Raw genomic sequence first — 23,785 nt, forward strand, 5'->3', positions numbered from 1 at the left:
AAAATCAAACAATCCCATGTAAAATAAGTTAAGAAAAAAAGCCTTTAAAATGTTTTTAATACAAAAATACTCATACACAATTTTCCAAACACAGCTTTCCATTTTAAATGCTATTTTCCCCCAACTGGCAAGTCTCAAATCTCTATTTCAGTATATCCCCCCCCAAAAGTGAATTTCAAGTTTTTAAGTCTAACTATCAAACCTGGTGACAGCACCCAGTATTCCTAAAAGGAATCTGACCTTATATTGTATGAAGTTTAGACACCAATAGGCACATTTAAGTTTGTATTTAATTTCTGACAGGGCATTTCACACCTCAACAGGGTCTGGTGAGGCCGTGACACCCCATGGACACAGCATTTTACTCTACTGACTAACAGTCATCAACTACACTCATAGGATCAAGATATTTGGCAACTGACAGTCATTTGCATTAACTTGAATTATAAAACATTTAATTCTTGAAAATAAGGTAGTTCTGGAAGATGGGCACTGCGCACACTGGGGTTTAGACGTCAAGACAAACACCATGAAGGGAACCCAGACAGCCGCGGACGGGTGTCACCAAAAGAAAGGCTGGCCTGAGGATGGACAGCTGGGTTCTCACTTCAGGTGCCTGAAGAGTTTCCCCCACAGGTGACTACGTTCTAAGCTGCCCAATCGGACATATCCCCTGTGACCACACGCGGGTGGGTATGGGTTTAGGTGCAGATCCTGGTTTTGGATGCCAAGGAATCCTGAGGGATTGGGGCAGTTTTTGTGTTTTGCTTCACATTAATGACAAAGAATTGAAGCCGATGATCAGGAAGCCACCGCATCCTCAGAACAAAGCTGGGCAGGGCCGGGAGCCAACCACACCCACAGTCAGAGCTGGGGGCCTGGTCAGCCGCGGTGGAGAGAAGCCCTGCAAGCTCAGGGCCGCTACCCCAAAGCCTGGCTCCACCGAGTTATCAACGGGTATTCTAGAGACATTCAAAGTTAGTGTTATTTGCTCATTAGTTTAATAGGTTTTGGAAAGGGGGAGGAACCATATTTAAAATTTTTGCAGTATTTCCTTCAGAAAGATCATAAAATAATTTGGAAGTATTATCAAAGCGATTAAAAGTCACAATATTTCACTACTGTCAAAAATAAGTTAATATCTGCTCCCCAAAGTGCACTGCAAAGCCGATTCTGATGTTTTGACGTAAGCATTATTAGTCCCTTAGCTGCCGGAAAGGATCTTTCGGGCAAGTGACAGCGAGGCCCTGGAGCCTTAGACTCTAAAGGCCAGGGCCACACGTATGTGGGGACACTGCCCGGCCTGTCCCTATAACAACCTTCCAAGTTAGGGCATAAGGAGCATAAATCTATGAGCCGATCCAGTATTTTCTTAGGACAATTTGAGAGAAGTTAGAGTCTGAACTGGAAAGCACTCCCACCCCATCTTAACCAGCGAGTGCATCTCAGAGGCCACGGCCACACGAGCAAGTCAGTGGCCTCTCAGCTCGTTTCCCCTGCGTCCTCTGTGTAGTTAACTTTGCTGCGGGCTGTGATGGGAGAAGGGACAGCCACCAGTCAGTGAAACTTCCAGTCAGTGCTCAGGGAAGCGTGGGACCCTGTAGGCCACACACCCCAAACCCCACGCTTACAGGTCACAAAACCACAGAGTAGCCAGTCTCAGGTCCAAAGACACTGCAGTTTACCAAGGCATGAAAGATGCCACAGAAAATTAACAGGAGCCTCAGCAGCAGTTTTCAAGGGGAGTTTTGTAAACTTCTCTGCAATATGGATGTGTCCTCCTTAGGTTATTTTAAGAAAAGGCCATAAAAAAGCACCTGCTGCTGAATGTTCTCTCCCTCCTCCCTCCCAGACAAGCAGCCCCTCAGGGCACATGGGCAGAGGCACACACCGTGCCCCCTTCTCAGGGTGCTCCAGACTTCCCAGGGTCGAGGATCCCTCAAGAAAGAACCAATTCTTACAACATATGTAGTACTCAGGTCTCACTTTGTAGAACTGGACCTTTTAAAAACTAAAGTGAAACCTCACAGGAAAGTGGGTGTCAGACCTGGCCTAGACCAGTGCCCATGACACACGGGCAGGGCACACACACCTGCCAGGCAGGCCTCCACCCCCACGACCACACCTCTCAGTGGGTGCCCTGGCGGAGGGCGACTGATGAGCAGAGTCTGCGTCTTCCATCAGCAGACCCAGAGTGCTGAGATGGAAGCCACTCTGAGTCTCTCTGGAGACCCGCGGGTGCTGTGGTCCCTGGGGCCTGCCGCGCCCTGCGGGGCTCCCTAAGTTGTCACTTCCTGTGCTCTAAGCGGACTGTGGTCTCAGGCCCTGTGGAAGTCACTCCTTTCGCCATGGAACTCAGGGTCGCATCAGTAAAGACACATTTCAGTCGGTGGTGATTTGTGAAATAGGTTTAGCAAAAATATATTGAGAATAAAAATCAGAAACTGGTAAAGAAAAGCCAAATGAAAAAAATATACAAAGTTCTCCCCCAAATGTTGATAAGAACCTAGCGAGTTCAGAAGATAGGCCCAGGTGAGACGCGGCCCAACCCGGCCAGGCCTCGAAAGTGCTCCGCGGGAACTACACGCTGAAGTGGACGTGTTATTGGCATTTCATTCAAATCCACGAGGAGAAAAAACGACGGGAGGAAATCTTACAACACCATTGCTGCCACCACCTGCGTGGCCAGCTTCTCACTAGGATGGAAAAGAAGCATTTCTGAGGAACAATTCACATTAGTACAAAAAAATGATACAGCCGTTTCCAAAGAGCAGAGTAATGATCACAATGGCGGTTTCGAGGAATCCAGGGTCAGTCCTCACACAGGCCTTACCCGGCCTCTCCTGAGTGGCGACGGCGCTGAAAGCAGAAGCAGAGCAACGCGAAGCCGAGTTTCTAGCGACCCTCGGGAAAAGCCTACGCTACACATTTCAGAGGAGATTAAAACATTCCATATGCCAATTAACTTTAACCTAAAAAAATAAGAGTGGGAGGGAACCTTGACATTCTGAGAAATTCAAGTGTGGCGGTAACGCTGAGGAGTGAGGCTGTTTGTCCAGGAACGCTGAGCTGGGCTCAGACGGTCATCAGTGCAGACGCAGCAGATGCTGCTGAGGATGGCTCAGTGGTGGGGAGGCGCTCCCTCCCGAGGAGGCCTGTACGTCTGTGTCCTGGCGGCTCGAGCTGGGTCCTCTGGGCCAGTTCATGCTCGCCCTCTCCCGCAGGCAGGGCCGGCTGCCCTACACCGCCCGTGGATCCGGCCAAGCTGCCGCCTGGCGCTATTTGCCCTCTGTGACTCTCCGCCAGCCCCTCCGCCGCCGCCTCTTCCCCTTTGGCTTCCCTGGCTCTGGCGGGGGCTTCTCAGTCTTGGCGCTTCTGACCGATGCCGCCCCTAAGTCATGCTCACAGCAGTAGGACCGCCCGTCCGGGGTGCAGCTGAAGGCTGTCCCGTCCTGGTGCTCCTTACAGAATGAATTGGGGCAGAAGTGGCAAAATGAAGTTGAAGGTTTGCCACACACGTCACAATGATGCCAAGGACATTCCCACTTCCCTGCAACAGAACACAAGATATGAGCACACAGAAGTGACGGAATCACAACTTCAACTTTCTCATGGTTGAAGATGACTTACGACTGTCAGGTCAAATGAACACAAATTAAAATAGTGCTGGCTCCAGCTAACAGGATGGGCAGACAAATTGTCTCCACTGCAGTCCGGGCAGGCTCCCTGGCAGGGCCTGTTGACTCCACAGTACCTGTCAGGCCCCTAAGGACCACCTGTTAACATCTCTATGTTTCAGCAACTGAGACAGGAGCTGTGCCGGGTGCAGGAGTGTCCCCCGGCCCCGCGTGGACAAGCAGGGGCTGCTTTGCTCATTTTCATGCCACCTGTCCTCTCCCAAGAGACTGATTTTCAACTTGGGTATTCATCTTTCTGGCATGACTCTGTAAAGGCTCTGTCAGGTTAGGGACCACCCTCTCACACCCGTGGCCAACACTTTATCGTGTGTCATCTTTACCATACAAAAGTGTTGTTTTTCACACAAATATCTGAATTCTTTTTTTTTTTTTTGAGATGGAGTCTAGCTCTTTCGCCCAGGCTGGAGAGCAGTGGCACAATCTTGGCTCACTGCCGCCTCCGTCTCTCGGGTTCAAGCGATTCTGCCTCAGCCTTCCAAGTAGCCAAGATTACAGGCACCCGCCAGCACGACCAGCTAATTTTTGTATGTTTAGTAGAGATGGGGTTTCACCATGTTGGCCAGGCTGCTCTCAAACTCCTGGCCTCAAGTGATCCACCCACCTTGGCCTCCCAAAAGTGCTGGGTTTAGAGGCATGAGCCACCATGCCTGGCCTGGATTTTCTTTTTGTAGTTTTTTTGGTTTGGGATGGAATCTTGCTCTGTCGCCCAGGTTGGAATGCAATGGCACTATCTCGGCTCTCTGCAATCTCGGCTCACTGCAACCTCCACCTCCCGGGTTCAAGCATTTCTCCTGCCTCAGCCTCCCGAACAGCTGGGATTACAGGTGCGTGCCATCACACCAGTCTAATTTTTGTATTTTTAGTAGAGATAGGGTTTCACCATGTTGGTCAGGCTGGTCTCGAACTCCTGACCTCAGGTGATCTGCTCACCTTGGCCTCCCAAAGTGCTGGGATTACAGGCGTGAGCCACCGCACCCGGCCTCTTTTTGGTTTCTTGTTTTGGGTAAGGGCCTTTTAATTTTTCTTCTGTGATTCCACAGTCATGAGCCCCATGGCGACACACTGCAAGATTGTAACGGAGGCGGCTGCACCCTTAGGTGTGAGCCATGATGTTTGTGCAGCACCAGAGTCATCTCACGACCCATTTCTCAGACTGTCTCATCACCAAGTGGAACAAGACGCTACTGTTTCCCACTGGCGCCTGTCATCTCTGAAATGCGTGGTGCTGGAAGGTGGAGCCCACTCTACTTTCCTTCAAACGGAGCCAGATCTGCAGCTCGTCAACCAGCGGCGCCTCCTGGTGCACAGGTGTCTCTGGGGACAGCCTGCCCTGCGCATCCAGGACAGGGGCTCTGGGCCCCTCCGTTCCCAGTGTAGTGCAGCCAGGCCAGACCCTTCTGGCCTGCCAGGGAGACGCAGGTGCCGGGGCTGCTGTAGAGGCCTTTCTCCTAGGAGGGGCTTTAGTTCCCAGGGCCGCCTCCTTCCTGGCCGCCCCGCCCCCACAGCATGGATGAGAGCCCCAATTCTGCAGCTGGGCCTCGGGCTGCCTGAATCCCTCCTGGAGGTTCCAGGGGCTACCCCGTCACCACATATCTTCTCTGCTCGATGCAGAGATCTAGAATGTGCGGCTGATGGAACAAAGAAAGGCTCTGCCACCCTGGATCAGGGCCTTTGCTGCATGAGTGCCTGATGCGCCTGCACCCAGATGAGGCCTGGTCAGCAGGAAAAGCGGCAGCAGGAGCCACCATCAGGTGCCTGCCACACAGACACAGCCCCAAGCCACCATGAGGCTGCACACCCACCGAAGGGCCGCTTGCCAAGGCCCAGGCAGGACAGGTGGTAGGCCTTGGTGCAGAACTTGCGGTCACACAGCACCAGCTGCCCGCCATCGCCGCAGCGGAAGCACTCGTCCTCTGACTGCCTCTTCCCTTCCCCTTTTGCTCTGCGCCGCCTGGTTTTCTTCTTGGTCTTTTTGCCCTTTTCCTCTGAAGAAAGGGTCGTTGAGGTCTAGAGTCAAGAATTAAGCACAGATCACCGGAAAGAATTACACAGGCTGAAGCAAACAGAGAGAGAGGGCAGAAGAGCAAGTTACAATCCGGAAACTTCAGAGATCTCTGCAGGTGCCCAACACGAAGAAGGGAGGAGAGGAGTGTCCTCCCCGTGCTCCCCAGACATCCTTAGACTCACTCAACTCAGCGTGAAAAAGCTGAACAAAGACTACGACTAGAGCGAGCTTTGTTGGAAGCCTGCAATGATGCATCTCAGCAGCATCTCAGCAGACACGCAGCTCCAGGATCTGATGGGACTCACGAGCAAAGGAGGCCACCACAGGTGTCACAGTTCCCGCCCACCACCCGGGGTCTCCTCACTGGGAAATTCCACAGGCACGTGCCCTCTGGGTGGCAGTGACCTGAGGGCAGTGACCCTCCTCAGCAACAAGGCTGAGGACAGACGCCGGCTCAGGGCCGAGCTGGTGCCACTGTCAGGCTTTCAGGCCCAGGTTCTACACAGCACAGGGAAGGGGTGCAAGAGTGCCCCCCCAAATCTCTGTCCTTCCTGGAACCTTGGAAGGTGACTGTATTTGGAAATAGGGTCATTGTCAATGAGATCTGTTAAGATGGGGGGTCACACAGTAGTAGGGTAGGCCCTAAGTCAATAGGACCAGTGCTCTTATAAGAAGGTCAAGTCAACAGTCATGTTCGCAGGGAGAATAGTTGGGCGGTGCTGCCACAAGTCAAGGAGCGGCAAGGGGTGTGGCCGCCACCAGGAACGGGAGACAGGTCTGGGAAAGAGCCTCCCGAGGAGGATTCGGAGGGCGCACAGCCCTGCCCACACCCTGACTTCAGACTTCTGGCCCCCAGAACTGAGAAACGATATGCTCCTGTTAAGCCCTGCCGTCTGTGGGGCATTGTTCTGGCAGCCCCAGGAAACACTCTCAGTGAGGAACTCTTAACAACTGGCCTTTGTTGAGAGGCACTGTTGTGCCCTGCTTGGGGAGCCATCCTCCCCAGCCCACAGCAGGGACCTCGCTCCCACCTGTCCAGCAACAAACCAGCCTGGAGGAGGCCACTGTTCACGGTGAGGCACATGTCTCTAGGGGTGTAAAATGCCAATACAGAGCCTGGGCGGAAGGCAGGCATCACAGCCTTACCTTTGGTCTATCCCCGAGGAATCCACTGCAATTGGAGGCTCCACACCGACAGACCGTTTTTTCATTGCCCAAACAATCGAGGTTGTAGTTAAAAGTCAGCTCCGTCCCTGGGAGAAGAGCAGACAGACACCAAATTGGAAACACCTGCCTTTCTCTTCCAACGCTAAGGGCCGTGTATTAGGTCAACAAAAATACTCTGTTATTTTCGTATCTATACTGGCTTGATCCATGGCCTTTCAATTTTGTTTGGTAAAAGACATTCAAACCAAAAGAGACTCCACATTAGCACCCACCTCCCCCAGAGCCTTTCCAGTCCAGCCCCACGCAGCTCACAGCAATGGCCACTCTGCCCCCATAGCCGGAGCCCCACACAGGGTCTGGAGCTTGTACCTGCAGGAATGCCGCAGACAGCAAACAGGCCCACGCGAGTGTCCCCATAGCCAGGAGCCCCCACACAGGGTCCCCAGCAGGGTCCCCAGAGCTTGTACCTGCAGGAATGTCGCAGACGGCAAACAGGCCCACACGAGTGTCCCCGTTCACTGTCCACTTGAGGGTCTCACAGTTGGGCTGGCAGCTGTGATTCATAAATCGAGAGTAGTTTCCTTTGGGGCCAGCGTCAATTATACGGTCCTGGAAAGTCAAGCGATATATGAGATCAAGTGTTAGCAATCGTGTTATTTTTAAAGGGAACTTTCACCATCATAAGGCACATTGAAGAAGTTGTGTTCCTTGTTGTACTGAAAACCGTGGTGCCCCGTGTCCACTGAGACAGGACACCCCCAAACCAGTCCTGTTTCTCTTGCTCACAGAGGACAGGTCAGGACCACGTGGAGAGGACCGAGCCTTAGTGAGCGCCCAGAAGGACAGGACAGGGAGCCGGAGCTCCTAGCATCCTCCATGATGGCAAACAAGGGAGCTAAGGTCAACACCAACAGCCTAGCTAAGTGGCACTCAAGGACAAGAACAAGACTCACCCTGGCTGGGTGTGGTGGCTCACACCTGTAATCCCAGCACTTTGGGAGGCTGAGGCAGGCAGGAATTTGAGACCAGACTAGCCAACATGGTGAACCCCCATCTCTACTAAAAATACAAAAAAATTTAGCTGGGCGTGGTGGTGGGCGCCTGTAATCCCAGCTACTCGGGAGGCTGAGGCAGGAGAATCACTTGAACCCGGGAGGCAGAGGTTACAGAGAGTGGAGATTATGACATTGCACTCCAGCCTGGGCAACAAGAGCAAAACTCCGTCTCAAAAAAAAAACTCACCCAACCAAAAAACCAGCAAGGGATGCAAAGAAACAATTCGCAAAGAGCAAATACAGGCAAAGGTGGAGAAATGCAGATCAGAGTGACAGTGAGCTCTGACTTTGCACCATGGCGCTGATGTCACGTTGGCTGAGATGAGGGGGTGGCCACAGGGCTGGCAGGAAGGCTTTCGAGACAGCAATCTGATAAAGAGCCCTGGGAGTCACAAATGCAAGCACAATGTGGCCTAGAACTGACCCACTGAAATCCAGGTGCCTGGAGGCCAAAGGCAGGAACTGGAGACAATATATCCACCCAGCAGCGGGGGACGGACAGCCCCGGCCTCCACCCAGCAGCGGGGGACGGACAGTCCCGGCCTCCACCCAGCAGCGGGGGACGGACAGTCCCGGCTTCACCCGAGGAGCCGCCAGATCCACCACACAACCGCGTGGGGGAAAATCAAAAGGCCACATAAAGCATAATAGTCATGTGTTCACGCAAAACCACGTGTGTGAATAGAGATAAATACAGGCATACGGACATCCATAAGCTAGCTGTCTCATGGTCCCAGGAAGCAGTAGGCTTCGGAGACACTATTCGCACACCACCTCTGACACACCTGCCCACGCACCCAGCCCTAGTGCAATCTCCCACGGTGCCCCTGTCTGGGACCGCTGGCCCCCTGTCCTTTCTACATACCCACATAGGCCATCCCTTTAAAACCAGAAATGGTACCAGAATGTGGTTTTCTGCAAGGTGCTTTTCACAATAATGAAATACACTGATCAAGCCAGAGTGCCACTCTTCAACACCTGCATGACACCCCCTAACACAGAAGTGGGGGTGCTCATCCGCCCTCTGTAGATGCTTTGTCATGACGCACTGAGCCGTGGTGCTGACGTGCACATTGGCATGCACATCACTTCTGCAGGACACCAGGGACAAGGACAGCATGGGGCATGCACCTGGGACATGCCACCAAAGCCAACAATGACAACCCCAGCCTCTGACGCCTGGCAGCACCATGTCTAACCTACATTCCTACCATTACCAGCAAGGTCCAGTGCCACTTCCTTCTTATCAGGCCAATTTTCATCTGTGGGTTGCCTGCCATGTCTTGACCCTGTTTTATTTATCTTAACTGATTTTCAGATGGTGTTCCCTAGATATTCCAAACATCAGACCCCTTTATAACAATGTGTTGGCCGGGCACAGTGGCTCACATGTGTAATCCCAGTACTTTGGGAGGCCAAGCATCACTTGAGGCCAGGAGTTTGAAACCAGCCTGGACAACATGGTGAAACTCTGTCTCTACTAAAAAGACAAAAATTAGCCAGGTGTGGTGGTGGGCACCAGTAATCCCAGCTACTCGGGAGGCTGAGGCAGGAGAATCACTTGAACCTGGGAGGCAGAGGCTGCAGTGAGCTGAGATTGTGCCACTGAACTCCAGCCTGGGTGACAGAGTGAGACTCCATCTCCAAAAAGAAAAAAAAAATGTATCGAAACCTTTCCCATCACTTCCCAGCTCGCAAGGGAATCTTCCCTGCGCAATGTCTTTTCTCACAAAGCTGCAACTATTTTACCCTTTTGCTTCATGCATATTCGGTTTGCTGAATAGCTGCATGCAGCTTTTCCCACCACACAGATTATGACATCCATCTCCCCCTCTCCTAGCTGTTAGTCCATCTGGAATTGGCCTTCGTAAGTGGTATGAGGGGAGGCATCAGTGCGTGGTACATGGGCTGCCCAGCCCTGGCTTTGGCCACACTCCCCCTGGCCAACCACCTGGGTTTGGGCCCCGCTGGAGTCACAGGAACACCATGGGGAGCACTGTCACCCCCAGGGGACGCCCCTTTCCTACAGTAAGGCTTCAAGATAGAGCACTGGCTAGACCTGCAGATCTTTCCTTCTACGTGGACTCTGAAGTTGCCTGTCCAGGTATATTTAAACGTTTTTGCTATTTTTATTGCGCTTACAACGAGCTTGCACCGGGGAAGATTTCCACCCTCACAGCCTCTCCTTTCCCAGCTGGGACATAGCCCGTGTCACCACTCGTCCATGTCATCTCTCGTGTCCTTCAGTGACACTGCCAAACTTGCCAAAGAAGCCTGCTGCATTCACATACATGCATCAACGCTCTTTGTGGCTCTGCATATATGAGGAGGGTAGAGGAAAACCTGTGGACCTGGCCTCTCTCTGTTGTCACTACAGCTCACATGAGGCCATCACCAAACACCCGTCTCATTCTCCAAGAGACACCATTTGCCTCTTGCTGCTTTGCTGCAGCCTCAGTGGGGACAGGAGCGGCATGAGCGTCCTGACTTCTGAACCGGCCACAAGTGTCTGGCTCACCAAACATCAGCTGGCAGCCGCTGATGTCCTTTAGCAAGGTAAGCACAGTTGTAGTCCTGGTTTCTTGGAAGTTTTCGTCAGGAATAGGTTTGAATTTTCTCAAAGTATCTTCTGGTGTTCATGAAAATGACCCTGGATTTGTTTTCCTCCTTTACCTACTGACAGGGTTGCTAAGCCCTCCTTGCGGTCCTGGGGTAAACCCCACTCGGTCACAAGGAACTGCTCTCCATGCTGCTCAGGTGCGCCCTGCCGGCTGGCACACACCCTCACAGGTCCCAGGCCCCTCTTCCCATGTTCACACACAGGTCCACGCCCTGGCTCGGACCTCACGCCTCAGTACGTGTGTCTCTGAAAAATACACAGCACTGTTGTGGGTTTGTAAGAAGAGATTTACTTATTTCTATTGTTTGTTTTTGTTTCGTTTTTTAATTTCTAAGTCTCTGCTTGGTCTCTAAACACTTCCTCCAGTATATTCTGTCCTTCTTTTTGACGAGATGAATTCATGCTCATCATCTGTCCAGAATCTCTGCCTTCAACTAAGAGGCAAACTCGCCGTCAGCTGTCTTCATTGGCCTTTCTCCTGGATCCCACAGGCTAGTGGGAAGGCCCTAAATTTAGGGTGCATCTCATCCCCAGTGGTGGCTCTGGTGTCAAAAAAGCCGCCTTCTGTCTCACTGAAAGTGGTGGGGCCTGAATTCCACCTGGTCTGAGAACAACTCCTTTCTTCGACTCTACCTTGGCATACCTTTGCCCATAATTGTTTTTTTAATTGAGACAGGGTCTCCCTATATTGCCCAGGCTGGTCTCGAACTCCTGGGCTCAAGCAATCTGCCCGCCTCAGCCTCCCAAAGTGCTGGGATTATTGGTGTGAGCCACTGAGCCCAGCCTGCCCACACTTTTATTTTTAACCTTCCAGAATCTTTGTTCCTTGCATGCTGCAGGGAGTTCGGTTTTATGATCCAATCTGGAAGTCTTTTAAGAAGTAAGTGAGCCCATTTCCTCTTTCCAGATATGCTGGGCACAGTTAGAACACATTCATGTCTTGCTTGTTTCTATGGGCTTTCAGCCTTTCACTGTGAGGCAGAGGGGCTGCTGGATCTCCTGCTGTTGGGGACTCTGTCCTCTCCTATTGGCGGCCCTTTACGTGACCCGTCAACCTGCACGCCCGCATGTAATGTCCCGGACACCCTTGCCCCTGCTTGTGCACACTGAAATCAGCCGGGATCCCCTCCCTCAACTGCCCCTCGAGCCCAGCTCTCATCAGTGGCATTATCTTCATGCTCTCCTTTGCTCCAGAACACACCTCAGCTTCTGCTCCCACCTGACTCAGCGGCTCTGGCTCACCGGTGTTGGGGATGAACTTACCCTCCGTTCTCCCTGCTCCTCCCACTGCCCCTTCTGGTGGGGGCAACATGCTGAGTACGCTGCTGCCACTGCCCATCCTGTTGCTGGAGCTTCACCTGATTCTGCTGGAGGCTTGGAGCTCATCTCTTAGCAGTTGACTCAGGAAGGACGTGTTCCTTTAATTCTCTATGCTCCAACCTGCATCTCTGTAGTCGTTATACCCAGAGAGTCACATGGCTGAATGGACACCCCTGGCTCATTCCATGGAGCCTACCCTGTCCGGGGCACTGGGTTCTGCCATGAAGAGCCTCCAGCTGGCCCTATTTCTCCCCTTAGAAGCAATTTAGGTTTTGTTTGTTTTGTTTTGCCTGCCTATCTACAGGATTCTTGGCTGCATCCAGTAATCCTATTTATGATGTTGCCCAATCTGACTCAGCCCCGCTGAACCACTCTCTGGCCTGCTTGAATGCACAGTGCCTCTCCTCAGCAGTCTCTGCCCAAGGCGCCACTCTCATCCTTCTCTCTTTCCTTCCGACCTTCCTTCTCTCTCTCCCCCAGGTTCTTTCAGCTGCACTCTGCTCACTCCCCACATCCACCCTCGTGCAGTCCTTGTGGTTCCTACTCTCTAGTGTGTTCCTTGAGGTTTAGGCTTTGCTTAGAAAATAATTTTCTTTTCCTTGTTTCACTCCTGAGTTCTACAAGTTTCCAATCTAGCTCTCCTTTCTGCCTGGCTATCTCTGAATCCTCATATTCAAAAAATTTGTGATGAATATTAGGGTACAACTTTTATCTGCTTTGTGATAAAAATTTTTCTAAGTGGCTTTTCTCCATCTATAAGGAAGTTCTGCTGTTTTGGGTCAGGATTTTGTTTGTTTTAGAGACAGAATTTGTTGCCCAGGCTGGAGCACAATGGTACAGGACCTTGGCTCCCTGCAGCCTCAGCCTCCTGGGCTCAAGCGATCCTCCCACCTCAGCCTCCTGAGTAGCTGGGACAACAGGCACATGCCACTGTGCCCAGCTAATTTTTATTATTTTTTAGTAGAGACAAGGTGTTGCTGTGTTGCCCAAGCTGGTCTCAAACTCCAGGCTGGCCTTAAGCAGTACTCCTGCCTCGGTCTCCCAAAGTGCTGGGATTATAGGCACATGCCATTGCACCTGGCTGGGGTTTTCTTACATAACCTTTTCATCATTCTCTGAACAAGCTGGATTTCCTGGAGCGGGTACTGGCTGGACCCCAGGTTTGTCTCACTGCTGTCGGCTTGATGGAGGTCTCCTCACCACAGAACCCAAGTCTCTGTGGGCCCTCAGAGCCTTGGGTCCCTTTCTCTCTGCCTTCCAGAATGTTGCCTTCCTTTTGGAAGGTGATCCTTTCAAAGATGCGTCATCTCTTCTTCTCAGGAACTCCCCATGCCTTCTTTTCCCACTGCTCCCTTTCAACTCTCAGCTCTGCTGGGAGCAGGCCCAAGTGCTTGCTCTGGCTGCCAGGCCACACTCCCACATCACTGCACTCCCTGTGCTCAGGCGACACTGCAGGTCTCCAGTACTTTTCTCTGCCTGTTGGACTTCAGTGGATGGGTCTGTTTGTCCCATCGTTTCTTTTTTTTTTTTTTTGAGACGGAGTCTCGCTCTGTCGCCCAGGCTGGAGTGCAGTGGCTGGATCTCAGCTCACTGCAAGCTCCGCCTCCCGGGTTCCCGCCATTCTCCTGCCTCAGCCTCCCGAGTAGCTGGGACTATAGGCGCCGCCACCTCGCCCGGCTAGTTTTTTGTATTTTTTAGTAGAGACGGGGTTTCACCATGTTAGCCAGGATGGTCTCGATCTCCTGACCTCGTGATCCGCCCGTCCCGGCCTCCCAAAGTGCTGGGATTACAGGCTTGAGCCACCGCGCCCGGCCACATAGTTTCCATGAAGATGTACTTTGTGTATATTTTTTGTTCTGGAAGTGAGCAGCTGCCATCTGCTACCAGAATCCTATGAATAGATTTGTTTGGCTGTGAATCACATTCTCTTAGTTTTTTCTTTGAACACTACCTTTAGGATCTTTCCAAACTGTCAGATGTGCATCTCATCTAATTCTTCCTCTCCATGCTGTCTCCTGTGTCTCCTCCACTCCAATAACTACAAACATTAAGGCCTGTGGGAGCCTTTCCTTGTTGTTACTATGTACTAACCCTAATGTGAATCTTAGTCTTAACTTATACATTTAAACCACTTACATATATTGTGGTAATTGATATTTTGATTTTTTTTTTTAATCTGTGCTTTCCAATTACTATTGTTCCTCTTTCCCCCATCTTCCTCCCTCAGGTTCTACTAAATTGACTTTTCCTCACTCTCCTTTTTGCCCTTTAATGGTGTGGAAGTTACATCTTCCACTTCTATTCATTTAGCAGTTTCCCATGTAGATGTCACATGTATACTGTGACGAAGTCTAAGGTTAATAAACCTCTTCCCTCCACCCTCACAAAACAAGCAGCTCACCCTGGCGTCACCACAATCCCGATGCTCCCTGTGACCGTCAGTGTTCAATGCCTCCTCCTTTTCATCTTCCTTCTTCCTGCCATGCAGTCATCATCATCCACCATAATTTGACACAACCTGACTTATTTAAGACATATCCACATACCCACAAACTTGTCTGTTCACCTTTACTTCTTGGATCTCACATTTAACTTCTGACATTCAATGTTCTTCTTCCTAAAATATCTCATTATTTCATTCAGCTAAATTATACTGATGGTCAGCTCTCTCCATCTTTGTCTAAAGTCACAGATAAGCAGGGCACTAGAATGCAAGGTCTAGGGTTATGTTCCTTGGTGTGTAATTTTTGAATATGCTGCCAATTTGGTTTGCAAGCACAGATGCTCCACTTGAACCTGTCCCAATTTCTCTCCCAGACAGTATCAAAGAACTGAAATTTCCCAGATCACCCATCCCGACAATAAGACACCAGACTGACTACCTGCTGCCTGTTGACCTGTATAACCTGTATAACCACTTGAGTCAGCTGGGAAGACAGATTTGAGGCTGGTCTCCCGTCTGATGTCACCCACGTGAAAGCCCTTCTTCTCTGGCAATACTGACTGCCTCAGCGATTGGCTTTCCCTGCGGTGAGAAGGCAGACCTAGGCTGGAACCTCAGTGTCTGGCAACACTTACAATGGAGCTGTGTCCCAGTAAACCCACTGTTAAGTTGGAAATATCTTTTTTTTTTTTTTTTTTTTTTTTTTGAGACAGAGTCTCACTCTGTCACCCAGGCTGCAATGCAATAGCGTGATCTCAGCTCACTGCAATCTCTGCCTCTCGGGTTCAAGCGATTCTCCTGCCTCAGCCTACTGAGTAGCTGGGATTACAGGTACCCACCACACAGGCAGCTGGGATTACAGGCACACCCAGCTAATTTTTGTATTTTTAGTAGAGATGGGGTTTCACCATATTGGCCAGGCTGGTCTCGAACTCCTGACCTTGTGATCTGCTGGCCTAGGCCTCTTAAAGTGCAGGGATTACAGGCATTAGCCACTGCACCCAGCCTAAACTGGAAATACCTAAGTCACAAATGCATTTAATATACCTAATCTACCAAACATCCTAACTAGCCTGCCTACTTATATGTGCTCAATTACACTGGCTTACAGTTGGGGAAAATCATCTAACATAAATTTGAATGTCCCATGTAATTTACTGAACCCTATACTGGAAGTGGAAAACAGAATGGTTGTATGGGTACAGCTTCCACTGAATGGGTATCATTCTCACGCCATCGTGAAGTCAAAAAATCGTAAGGCAAACCGCCCTAAGTTAGGGGCAGCCTGTATTTTGGTGATTTTTCCATCAATGTTCATACGGGACATTGGTCTGTAGTCTTTTTTTTTTTTTTTTTGAGGCAGAGTCTTGCTCTGTCGCCCAGGCTGGAGTGCAGTGGCGCGATCTCGGCTCACTGCAAGCTCCGCCTCCTGGGTTCATGCCGTTCTCCTGCCTCAGCCTCCCGAGTAGCTGGGACTACAGGCGCCCGCCACCTCGCCCGGCTAGTTTTTTGTATTTTTTAGTAGAGACGGGGTTTCACCGTGTTAGCCAGGATGGTCTCGATCTCCTGACCTCGTGATCTGCCAGCCTCGGACTCCCAAAGTGCTGGGATTACAGGCTTGAGCCACCACGCCTGGCCTGTAGTTTTTCTTGTAGCATCCCTGTCTGGCTTTGGTATCAGGGTAATGCTGGCCTCATGGCATGAGTTTGGAAATGTTCCCTCCTCTTTAGTTTTTCTGAAAGAGTTTCAGAAGGATTGGTATTAGTTCTTTTGTAAGTGTTTGGAAAAATTTATCAGTGAAGCCATCAGATCCAGGGCTTTTCTTTGTCGGGAGAATTTTTTTTTTTTTTTTTTTTTTTTTTTTGAGACAGAGTCTCACTCTGTCACCCAGACTAAAGTGCAGGGGCACAATCTCGGCTCACTGCAACCTCCACCTCCCAGGTTCAAGAGGTTCTCCTGCCTCAGCCTCTTGAGTAGCTGGGATTAGGCACAAGCCGCCACACCTGGCTAACTTTTGTGTTTTTAGTAGAGATGGGGTTTTACCACATTGGCCAGGTTGGTCTCGAACTCCTGATCTCAAGTGATCCACCCAACTCAGCCTCCCAAAGTGCCGAGATTAAAGGCGTGAGCCACCACGCCCAGCCTGTCAGGAGATTTTTAATTACTGAGTCAATCTCTTTACTAGTTATAAGTCTATTCTGATTTTCTATTTTTTTTCATGACTTAGTCTTGGTAGTTTGTTTCTAGGAATTTATCTATTTCATCTCGGTTATCCAATTTATTGGAGTACCGTTGTTCACAGTACTCTCTTATAATCCTTTTTTATTTCTGTAGAAGCAGTAATAATGTCTTCACACACCCAGTTCTGATTTTAGTTATGTGAGTCTTCTCTCTTTTTTCCTAGTCCATCTTGTTAAAGGTTTGTCAATTTTATTGATCTTTTTAAAGAACCAACTTTTGGTTTCATCGATTTTCTTGAGTTTTCCAATTCTCTATATAATATTATAACTTGAATTTATACAAGTTGAACATTAATAACATAAAAACCCTGCTCCTTTACAGCTCTGTCCCCACCGTTTTCAGTCACTGATGTCACAAACTCACATCTTTATATACTGAGTGCCCTAAAACACAAGCTGGTAATTAATGAGTAAAACTAGTAATGCATGAGTAGTTTAAATTATACAGAAAACAAAATGTTAGAATTTACAAACTAAAATTAAAATACCAGCTTTTAAACTAGTAATTGTTTTATAAATGTATGTCTCTCTCTTTTTTTTTTTTTTTTTTTTTTTTTGAGACGGAGTCTCGCTCTGTCGCCCAGGCTGGAGTGCAGTGGCCGGATCTCGGCTCACTGCAAGCTCCGCCTCCCAGGTTCACGCCATTCTCCTGCCTCAGCCTCCCGTGTAGCTGGGACTACAGGCGCCCGCCACCTCACCTGGCTAGTTTTTTGTATTTTTTAGTAGAGACGGGGTTTCACCATGTTAGCCAGGATGGTCTCGATCTCCTGATCTCGTGATCCGCCTGTCTCGGCCTCCCAAAGTGCTGGGATTACAGGCTTGAGCCACTCTCTTTTTTTTTTTTTTTTTTTTGAGACAGAGTCTCACTCTGTCGCCCAGGTTGGAGTGCAGTGGCATGATCTCGGCTCACTGCAAGCTCCGCCTCCCGGGTTCACGCCATTCTCCTGCCTCAGCCTGCCGAGTAGCTTGGACTACAGGCGCCCACCACCACACCCGGCTAATTTTTTAATATTTTTAGTAGAGATGGGGTTCCACCATGTTAGTCAGGATGGTCTCAATCTCCTGACCTCGTGATCTGCCCGCCTCGGCCTCCCAAAGTGCTGGGATTACAGGCGTGAGCCACCACGCCTGGCTCTAAATGTATGTCTCTTAAATCATGTAGACAACAAACAAATGGAGTTATAAACCACTGTTACAACGATACAAACTTTTATAACTGACCATGTATTTACTTTGAGATTTTTCTTCTTCATACAACTTGTAGTTACTGTATAATGTCCTTTCATTTCAACCTACAAGGCTTCTCTTCATTACCTCTCTTGACCATTACTTGCAGGGCAGGGTCTAGTGCTAAAAAACTTCTTCAGCTTTTATCTGGGAGTGTCTTAATTTCACCCTTACCTTTGAAAGACAGTTTTACTGCATATAAGAGTCTTGGTTAACATTTTTTTTTCTTCTTTTAGCACTTTGAATACATTGGCCCACTGCCTGTAGGCCTTCAAAATTCCTGATGAGAAATGTGCTGATAATCTCCTTGAGGATCCCTTGTGGTATGGTGTAGCTTATTCCATCTTGAATTGTAATCCCCAGGTGTTAAGGGAGGAACCTGGTGGGAAGTGATTGGATCATGGGTCAGTTTCCTCCATGCCATCTCATGATAGTGAGTTCTCTCAAAATCTCATGGTTTTATAAATGGTAGTTTTTCTGGGGCTCTCACACACTTCTCTCCCGTGCCACCATGTGCAAAGGTACTGTTCGCCTTCACCACGATTGTAAGTCTCCTGAGGCCTCCCCTGTGATGTGGAACTGTGAGTCATCGATTAAACCTCTTTCCTTTATGAATTACCCAGTCTTGGGTAGTATCTTTAAAGCAGTGTAAAAATAGACTAGTCCACCTTGTATGTAATTAGTAGCTTTCCTCTTGCTGTTTTCAAGATTCTTTGTCTGGTTTTCGAAAGTTTGATTATAACATGTCTCAATGTAGGTCTCTCTGAGTTCATCTTATCTGGAGTTCATTGAGCTTCTTTAGATGTTTATATTCATGTGTTTCATCAAACCTGGGAAGTTTTCAGCCATTATTTTTTCAAAAGTTGTCTCTGCCTCTTTCTCTCTTTACCATCTGGGACTCCCACAATAGATATGTTGGTCTGTTTGATGGTAGCCCACATGCCCCTTAGGCTCCGTTCACTTTTCTTCAATCTTCTTTTCTGTTTCTCAGGCTCAACAATTCTTTTTTGTTTCTCTTTATAGGTTTTCTATTTCTTCATTGATGCTGCCATTTTGTTCATACATGCTTTTCTTGACTTTCTGCAGGTTTTCCTTTAGTTTTCTTAGCATCTTTAAGACAGATGTTTTAGAGTCTCTGTCTAGTAGATCTGTCATCCGGCCTTTCTTTTAGGGACAGTTTGTTTATTTTGTTTTCCCTTTAAATGGGCCATATTTTCCTGTCTCTTTGTAGGGTTTGTTGTTGTTGTTGTTGTTTTCTGAACACTGGACAAGTGAGTCTAATAAGTCTAATAATGTGGTAACTCTAGAAATTAGATTCTTTCTCCCCTTGCCCTGGGTTTGCTGTTTTTGTTATTTATTGTTCTTATTTTCTTTTGATTGTTGCAGGCTGTTTCTATGCAGAGGATCAACCCAAGATGTAAATTTAAGGTCTTTCCAGATCTTTTTTGAGCCTGTACCTTTACCTGAGCATGCATAGTCACTTTCTAATTTTCTAAATTATCTACTTTTCCCCAAAGCTGCTTTTTGAATGTCCTAGTCTTTTAATGTCTGGCTCCCAAAAGGGGAAAAACAGAAAAATGAAAGAGGAGGGCAATTGGTGCTGGCCCTTTAAATCCTCTTGAAGCTACATCAGCTGGAGGAGGAGGGGCTTGTAACAACTGAGGGAGGTGTAGTAACAACGGCAGCCCACTCTTTGTCTGCACCTCTGTGATCAGAAGCAGCAATCAGGGATCCTGAGCACAGATACCCACTATTTGGAGAACAGGATCCTTCTTGCTCACCTTGCACACAGCTTGAGGGGTTCAGGGTGTGTTTATGGAGATACATATGGATATACGTATACACACACACATTTTTCCCCGATCCTTTGAAAGTCAGTTACCGGTATCTGACCTCTGACCCTAAAAGCATCACAAGTCATTCTCTTGCGCAGCCACAACACCTTCCACACCTACAAAATTTAACATGAAGAACAGCGTCTTGTCCAAATTAAAATTTTTCCCACTGCCCCCAAAAGCATACTTTATAGCTCCTCATCCCAGATTCAGGCTCTGATCAAGAAGCACACACTTCCTCTGGGTAATTCTTTAGTTACTCTCTTTTAACTCAGGATTCTTTTGTCCTTCATGACACTGACTTCCTTGAAAGGTCTAAGCCCCACGACCTGCAGTGATTGACACAGAGCCCAGTGCTCGCCCGGAGCAGGCTCCACTGGCCACCGCTGCCCCACTACTGCAGCGGTAGGGGATTTAGCTTCACCAGGGACCACCTGACAAGGTCCCTGGAACCATTCTTATTTTCACAGCAGCCCTTTCTCTCTAGATCTCATCACATCTGTCTTCTATGAAATGTTCAACAATTTTTATCTGTGATCATTGTCTATCTGGTTTTCAAGCACTATTATTAATCTACTCTTTTAAAAATAGCCAGACTTTTCTACTAGATGACGAGCTTAAGGGCAACAAAAGGCAGAAACATGTATTCTATCTCCCTTCCTTTCAAAGACCACTCAGGCACTAAGGAGGCCACACTTCCCCAGCTGAAGTTATCCAGAAGCCAAAAGCCTGCTGTGTGAGGGAAAGGATGACATGCACCCCCACGGGGCTGTGGCCATTTAAGGAGCTGCCCTGGAAGGGCCCGGCAACACCTGTCAGGGTTGGGCATCAGGCCCAGAGCTGAGCACTCCAGATGCACTGTCTTTTATCCATGCCCACTTTTACACAAATCATCCCATCCTCCTTTTCCTGAGAATATTGATCCCTCTAGCACCTAGGTTCCAAAATGCTTAGAAACATGGGCTTCACACAAGCAACAACCAACCAAAAACGATTCTGCTACACAACAGAGAAGATGCTGAGACCTTACCCAAAGAGCACTGAAAATGAAAAAATAAAATACAATCTTTTTGAAAAAACAAAAGAAGATGCTCAGACTTCCTCGTCTGTGTCCTCTCTACTTCCCTGCCCTGTTCTAAGGCTGCTTGGAATGCTCTGCATGCACACCCGGACAAGCAGAGCCTCAGGGTGCCTGAGTGCTGAGAGGTGGTTAGCTGTAGCCCTCTGGCGCAGCTGAAAGACATGCTGCACCTCAGAAGAAAACATGCAGATGTTTGAAAATAAGCAGCCAAGGAGAGAAATGTTGGCGCCACCACAGGGCAAAGTCCAGTTCTACCGGTGACCATCAGGGCTCCAGGTCCAGGACACTGCAGAAGCTCACAGTGGGGTACCCTTCCACATTACCTTGTCTATAGTGAGCATGTAGAAGTGGGTGATGTCGTTCTCATGTGCGTGCTTGATTCTCGCCATGCACTCCTCCTCATCGATCAGCTCCCCGACGTACTCGTTAACAAATTCTCCCTGGAAATCACAAGAATGTGGCCATGACAAAAAGCGTGCTGACCAATCCTCAGTGTCGGGGCTCAAGACTCCCTATCATGATCACTTAGAACGGGCACCACACACATCAGCATACCTCCATGGAGGGCGCATACAAAGTCTTCATACATTAAATTCAAAGGATCTCAGACATATCTGTATGTAAAGGTTGCCAATGAAAAATGTATTAAGTATTCATGAAGTGGCAACATGCCAACCCTTGCTTCTTACATGACCTTGTCTCAGGAGGGCTGTCTGATAACCAAGCTTCTACATAACCCACTTTACACAGTGATCTCCACAACAGAAAAAATGGCTACAAAGTATCTGACAGGATATACAGAAAGTCTGGGTGAATCAGCAGTCAGGCAGGTGAGGAACAAGGATGCTGGGGAGGTGTTTCTAAGCAACCTTTTGTGCTGTTGCTGGAACTGGCACCAGGCTTATGAACTCTCTGTGCTGGATCAGCCCTGGTATGGACCTGGGGTCTGAGACCACCCACCCCTATGCCATGCCAAAACACATCAGGGTCAGCAGTTCCAAATGTCTCTTAGTCCCTGGATGTCCTTGGGATGCAGTCTGGAAGCAGATGCAGGAGGTCAGCAGTCCTGGTGTCTACCAACAGCTTGGTCCTAGACTGTGCCAGGACCACCCCTCACAAGAGCAATCTCCTTACGCCTGCCTGGTGAGTGCTCCCAAGCACCTGGCTGCTAGCCCAGAGGAAAATGGGTCACTTCACGAATCTTCCATTTCAATAAAAATAACCATCAGAATTCTGACATAAGGCATGCTTTAAGGGAATGTATGAGTTTTAGCAGATATCTTTCATGTAACATTTTAAAATATTCAATTGTAATAATTCAATTCAAAAAAATATTTCAGGTCAGGCACCAAGGCTCTTGCCTATAATCCCAGTGCTTTGGGAGCCCTAGGCAGGAGGATGGTTTAGGGCCAGGAGTTTGAAATCAGCCTAAGCAACATAGCAAGACCCCATCTCCAAAAAAATAAAATTATTAGGGCATGGTCGTCTATGCCTGTAGTCCCAGCTGCTTGGGAAGCTGAGGTGGGAGATGGCTTGAGCCCAGGATTCTGAGGCTGCCATGAACTACAATCATGCCACTGCCCTCCGGTCTAGATGATAGAGAGACCCTGTCTCAAAACAAAAACAAAAATCTTTTTTTCCAAAAAATACCATTCTCACATGAATACAAAACCACCACAAGCAAACCTAAGTCTAATTCCCAGTGAACCGTAATTTCTCAAAAGCAGGGGAGGCGATAATGGCACATACCTTTCTGATATCCCTCTTGGCGACCAGGCCCCACCCTTTGCCATCTGTCTTGATGATCTTGGTCTCTGGGTACTGGCGCTTGGTGAAGCACTGGTTCTGGCAGAACTCGCCTGCGGGACACACCTGCGGGTGGCACTCAAACATCAGCATCCTGTTCAGACACTCCGAATCAAAGCCACAAGGATTCTCATCTGTGGGCTTGCAGTTGCACTTAGGGATTTCTGAAATATCCGCTGTGTAGATCTGGACTTTCCCGTAAGGCTTATTCACCTGCAGGGAAGGAGTAAGCTGTCTTGGCCCGCAAATGAATGAAGAGCCTTCCAGATACCCTGGCACGCCCACCACGGCCTCTCCTTACCCAGCCTCCAGGTGTCCTTTTAGAAAGTTTCAGAGGCCCGACTGGGACACACTCCTCAGAACAGCCCTCCCCAGATCCCAGAGGAGCTCTCCTCTGCCTTCTTAGCACAGGAGGCAGGCAGGGCAACCAACGCCCTCTCACGTTATTTTATCTTAGTGTCTGTGGCTTCTCGTTGATGAACAAGAGCTGACACGTATCCAGTCAGGCCATTGTAAGATGAAGAGAGAAAACGCATGTTGACTGCTTAGTACACTGCAGGGTGTCCAGCAAACGCTGGGTAAGAGCTCTTCTGAGCAGCTTCCCGACCCATCTCTCTGACTCTTCCTTTACCAAGCACCAGCAGTGAGCCACATGGGAGGCCCCCCCGGGGGGAGCAGTGCTGGGCAGGGGGGCACACCCTCTGCTCTCATGACCTTGTGGTTTATCATTAGTGAAAGACAAGCAACCAAATAATAAAGCAGTAGAGATAGCTGAAAATCCGCTGGGGTAGAAATGCACAATCTTAGGAAAGAGGTGGCGAAAGACACCCCTTTCGATGCTGTAGTGTGACAAACTGTACCCTTCGGAGAACAATCTGGGAATATTCCCCAAGATTCTAAACATTTCAGGCTCTCTGACCCTGTGATTCTGTTTCTGGGAATCCATCCCAAAGAAAATACTATATAAAGATGAATACAGAGTGCTTTCTTTACACACAAAGATATTGACTGCAGCCCACATTTTACAAGCAAAGGCAGAGCGAGCACTTGACCTCCGGCACACTGATCACAAACACTCGTCACGAACGGCCACAAGGCTCCTGGGGATGCGGCCCAAGAGGCACCAGCTCTGAGCACAGGCAGCCCTGAGGGGCCTGGAGCTCTCACAGAGCCCTGCCCTGGCTGCACTTCCTCCTGCTGGGGCTCTGGAGCTCACTAGAATAAACAGAACTGGCAAGCCCCCCACCCCACACCCCGCCTTGGTCTCTGAGGTAGAGGATCTATGCCT

General features: G+C 49.1%; 1 protein-coding gene and 1 non-coding gene across 5 annotated transcripts in view; both read right to left on the reverse strand.

Annotated features, from left to right (window-relative positions):
• Positions 1 to 19: 19 nt before the first annotated feature.
• NSD2 (nuclear receptor binding SET domain protein 2) overlaps positions 20 to 23,785 on the reverse strand; it is a 113,339-nt gene continuing 89,573 nt past the window's right edge. For 3 of the 4 annotated variants that reach the window (XM_008018127.3, XM_073012572.1, XM_008018128.3), the window contains exons 17-22: positions 22,441 to 22,710; positions 21,015 to 21,131; positions 7,338 to 7,479; positions 6,850 to 6,956; positions 5,501 to 5,705; positions 20 to 3,550 (exon numbers count right to left, since the gene is read on the reverse strand). In XM_008018127.3, coding sequence (XP_008016318.1) covers positions 3,279 to 3,550; positions 5,501 to 5,705; positions 6,850 to 6,956; positions 7,338 to 7,479; positions 21,015 to 21,131; positions 22,441 to 22,710 — 1,113 coding nt within the window. In that variant the 3' untranslated portion in view covers positions 20 to 3,278. The remainder of the gene's footprint in view (positions 3,551 to 5,500; positions 5,706 to 6,849; positions 6,957 to 7,337; positions 7,480 to 21,014; positions 21,132 to 22,440; positions 22,711 to 23,785) is intronic. The other variant, XM_008018129.3, reaches the window with a different exon arrangement.
• On the reverse strand, positions 7,580 to 7,704 carry LOC119618858 (small Cajal body-specific RNA 23). The gene has a single exon (XR_005235221.1).

The sequence above is a fragment of the Chlorocebus sabaeus genome, chromosome 27, assembly GCF_047675955.1.
Source record: "Chlorocebus sabaeus isolate Y175 chromosome 27, mChlSab1.0.hap1, whole genome shotgun sequence".
Taxonomy (NCBI): Eukaryota; Metazoa; Chordata; class Mammalia; order Primates; family Cercopithecidae; genus Chlorocebus; species Chlorocebus sabaeus.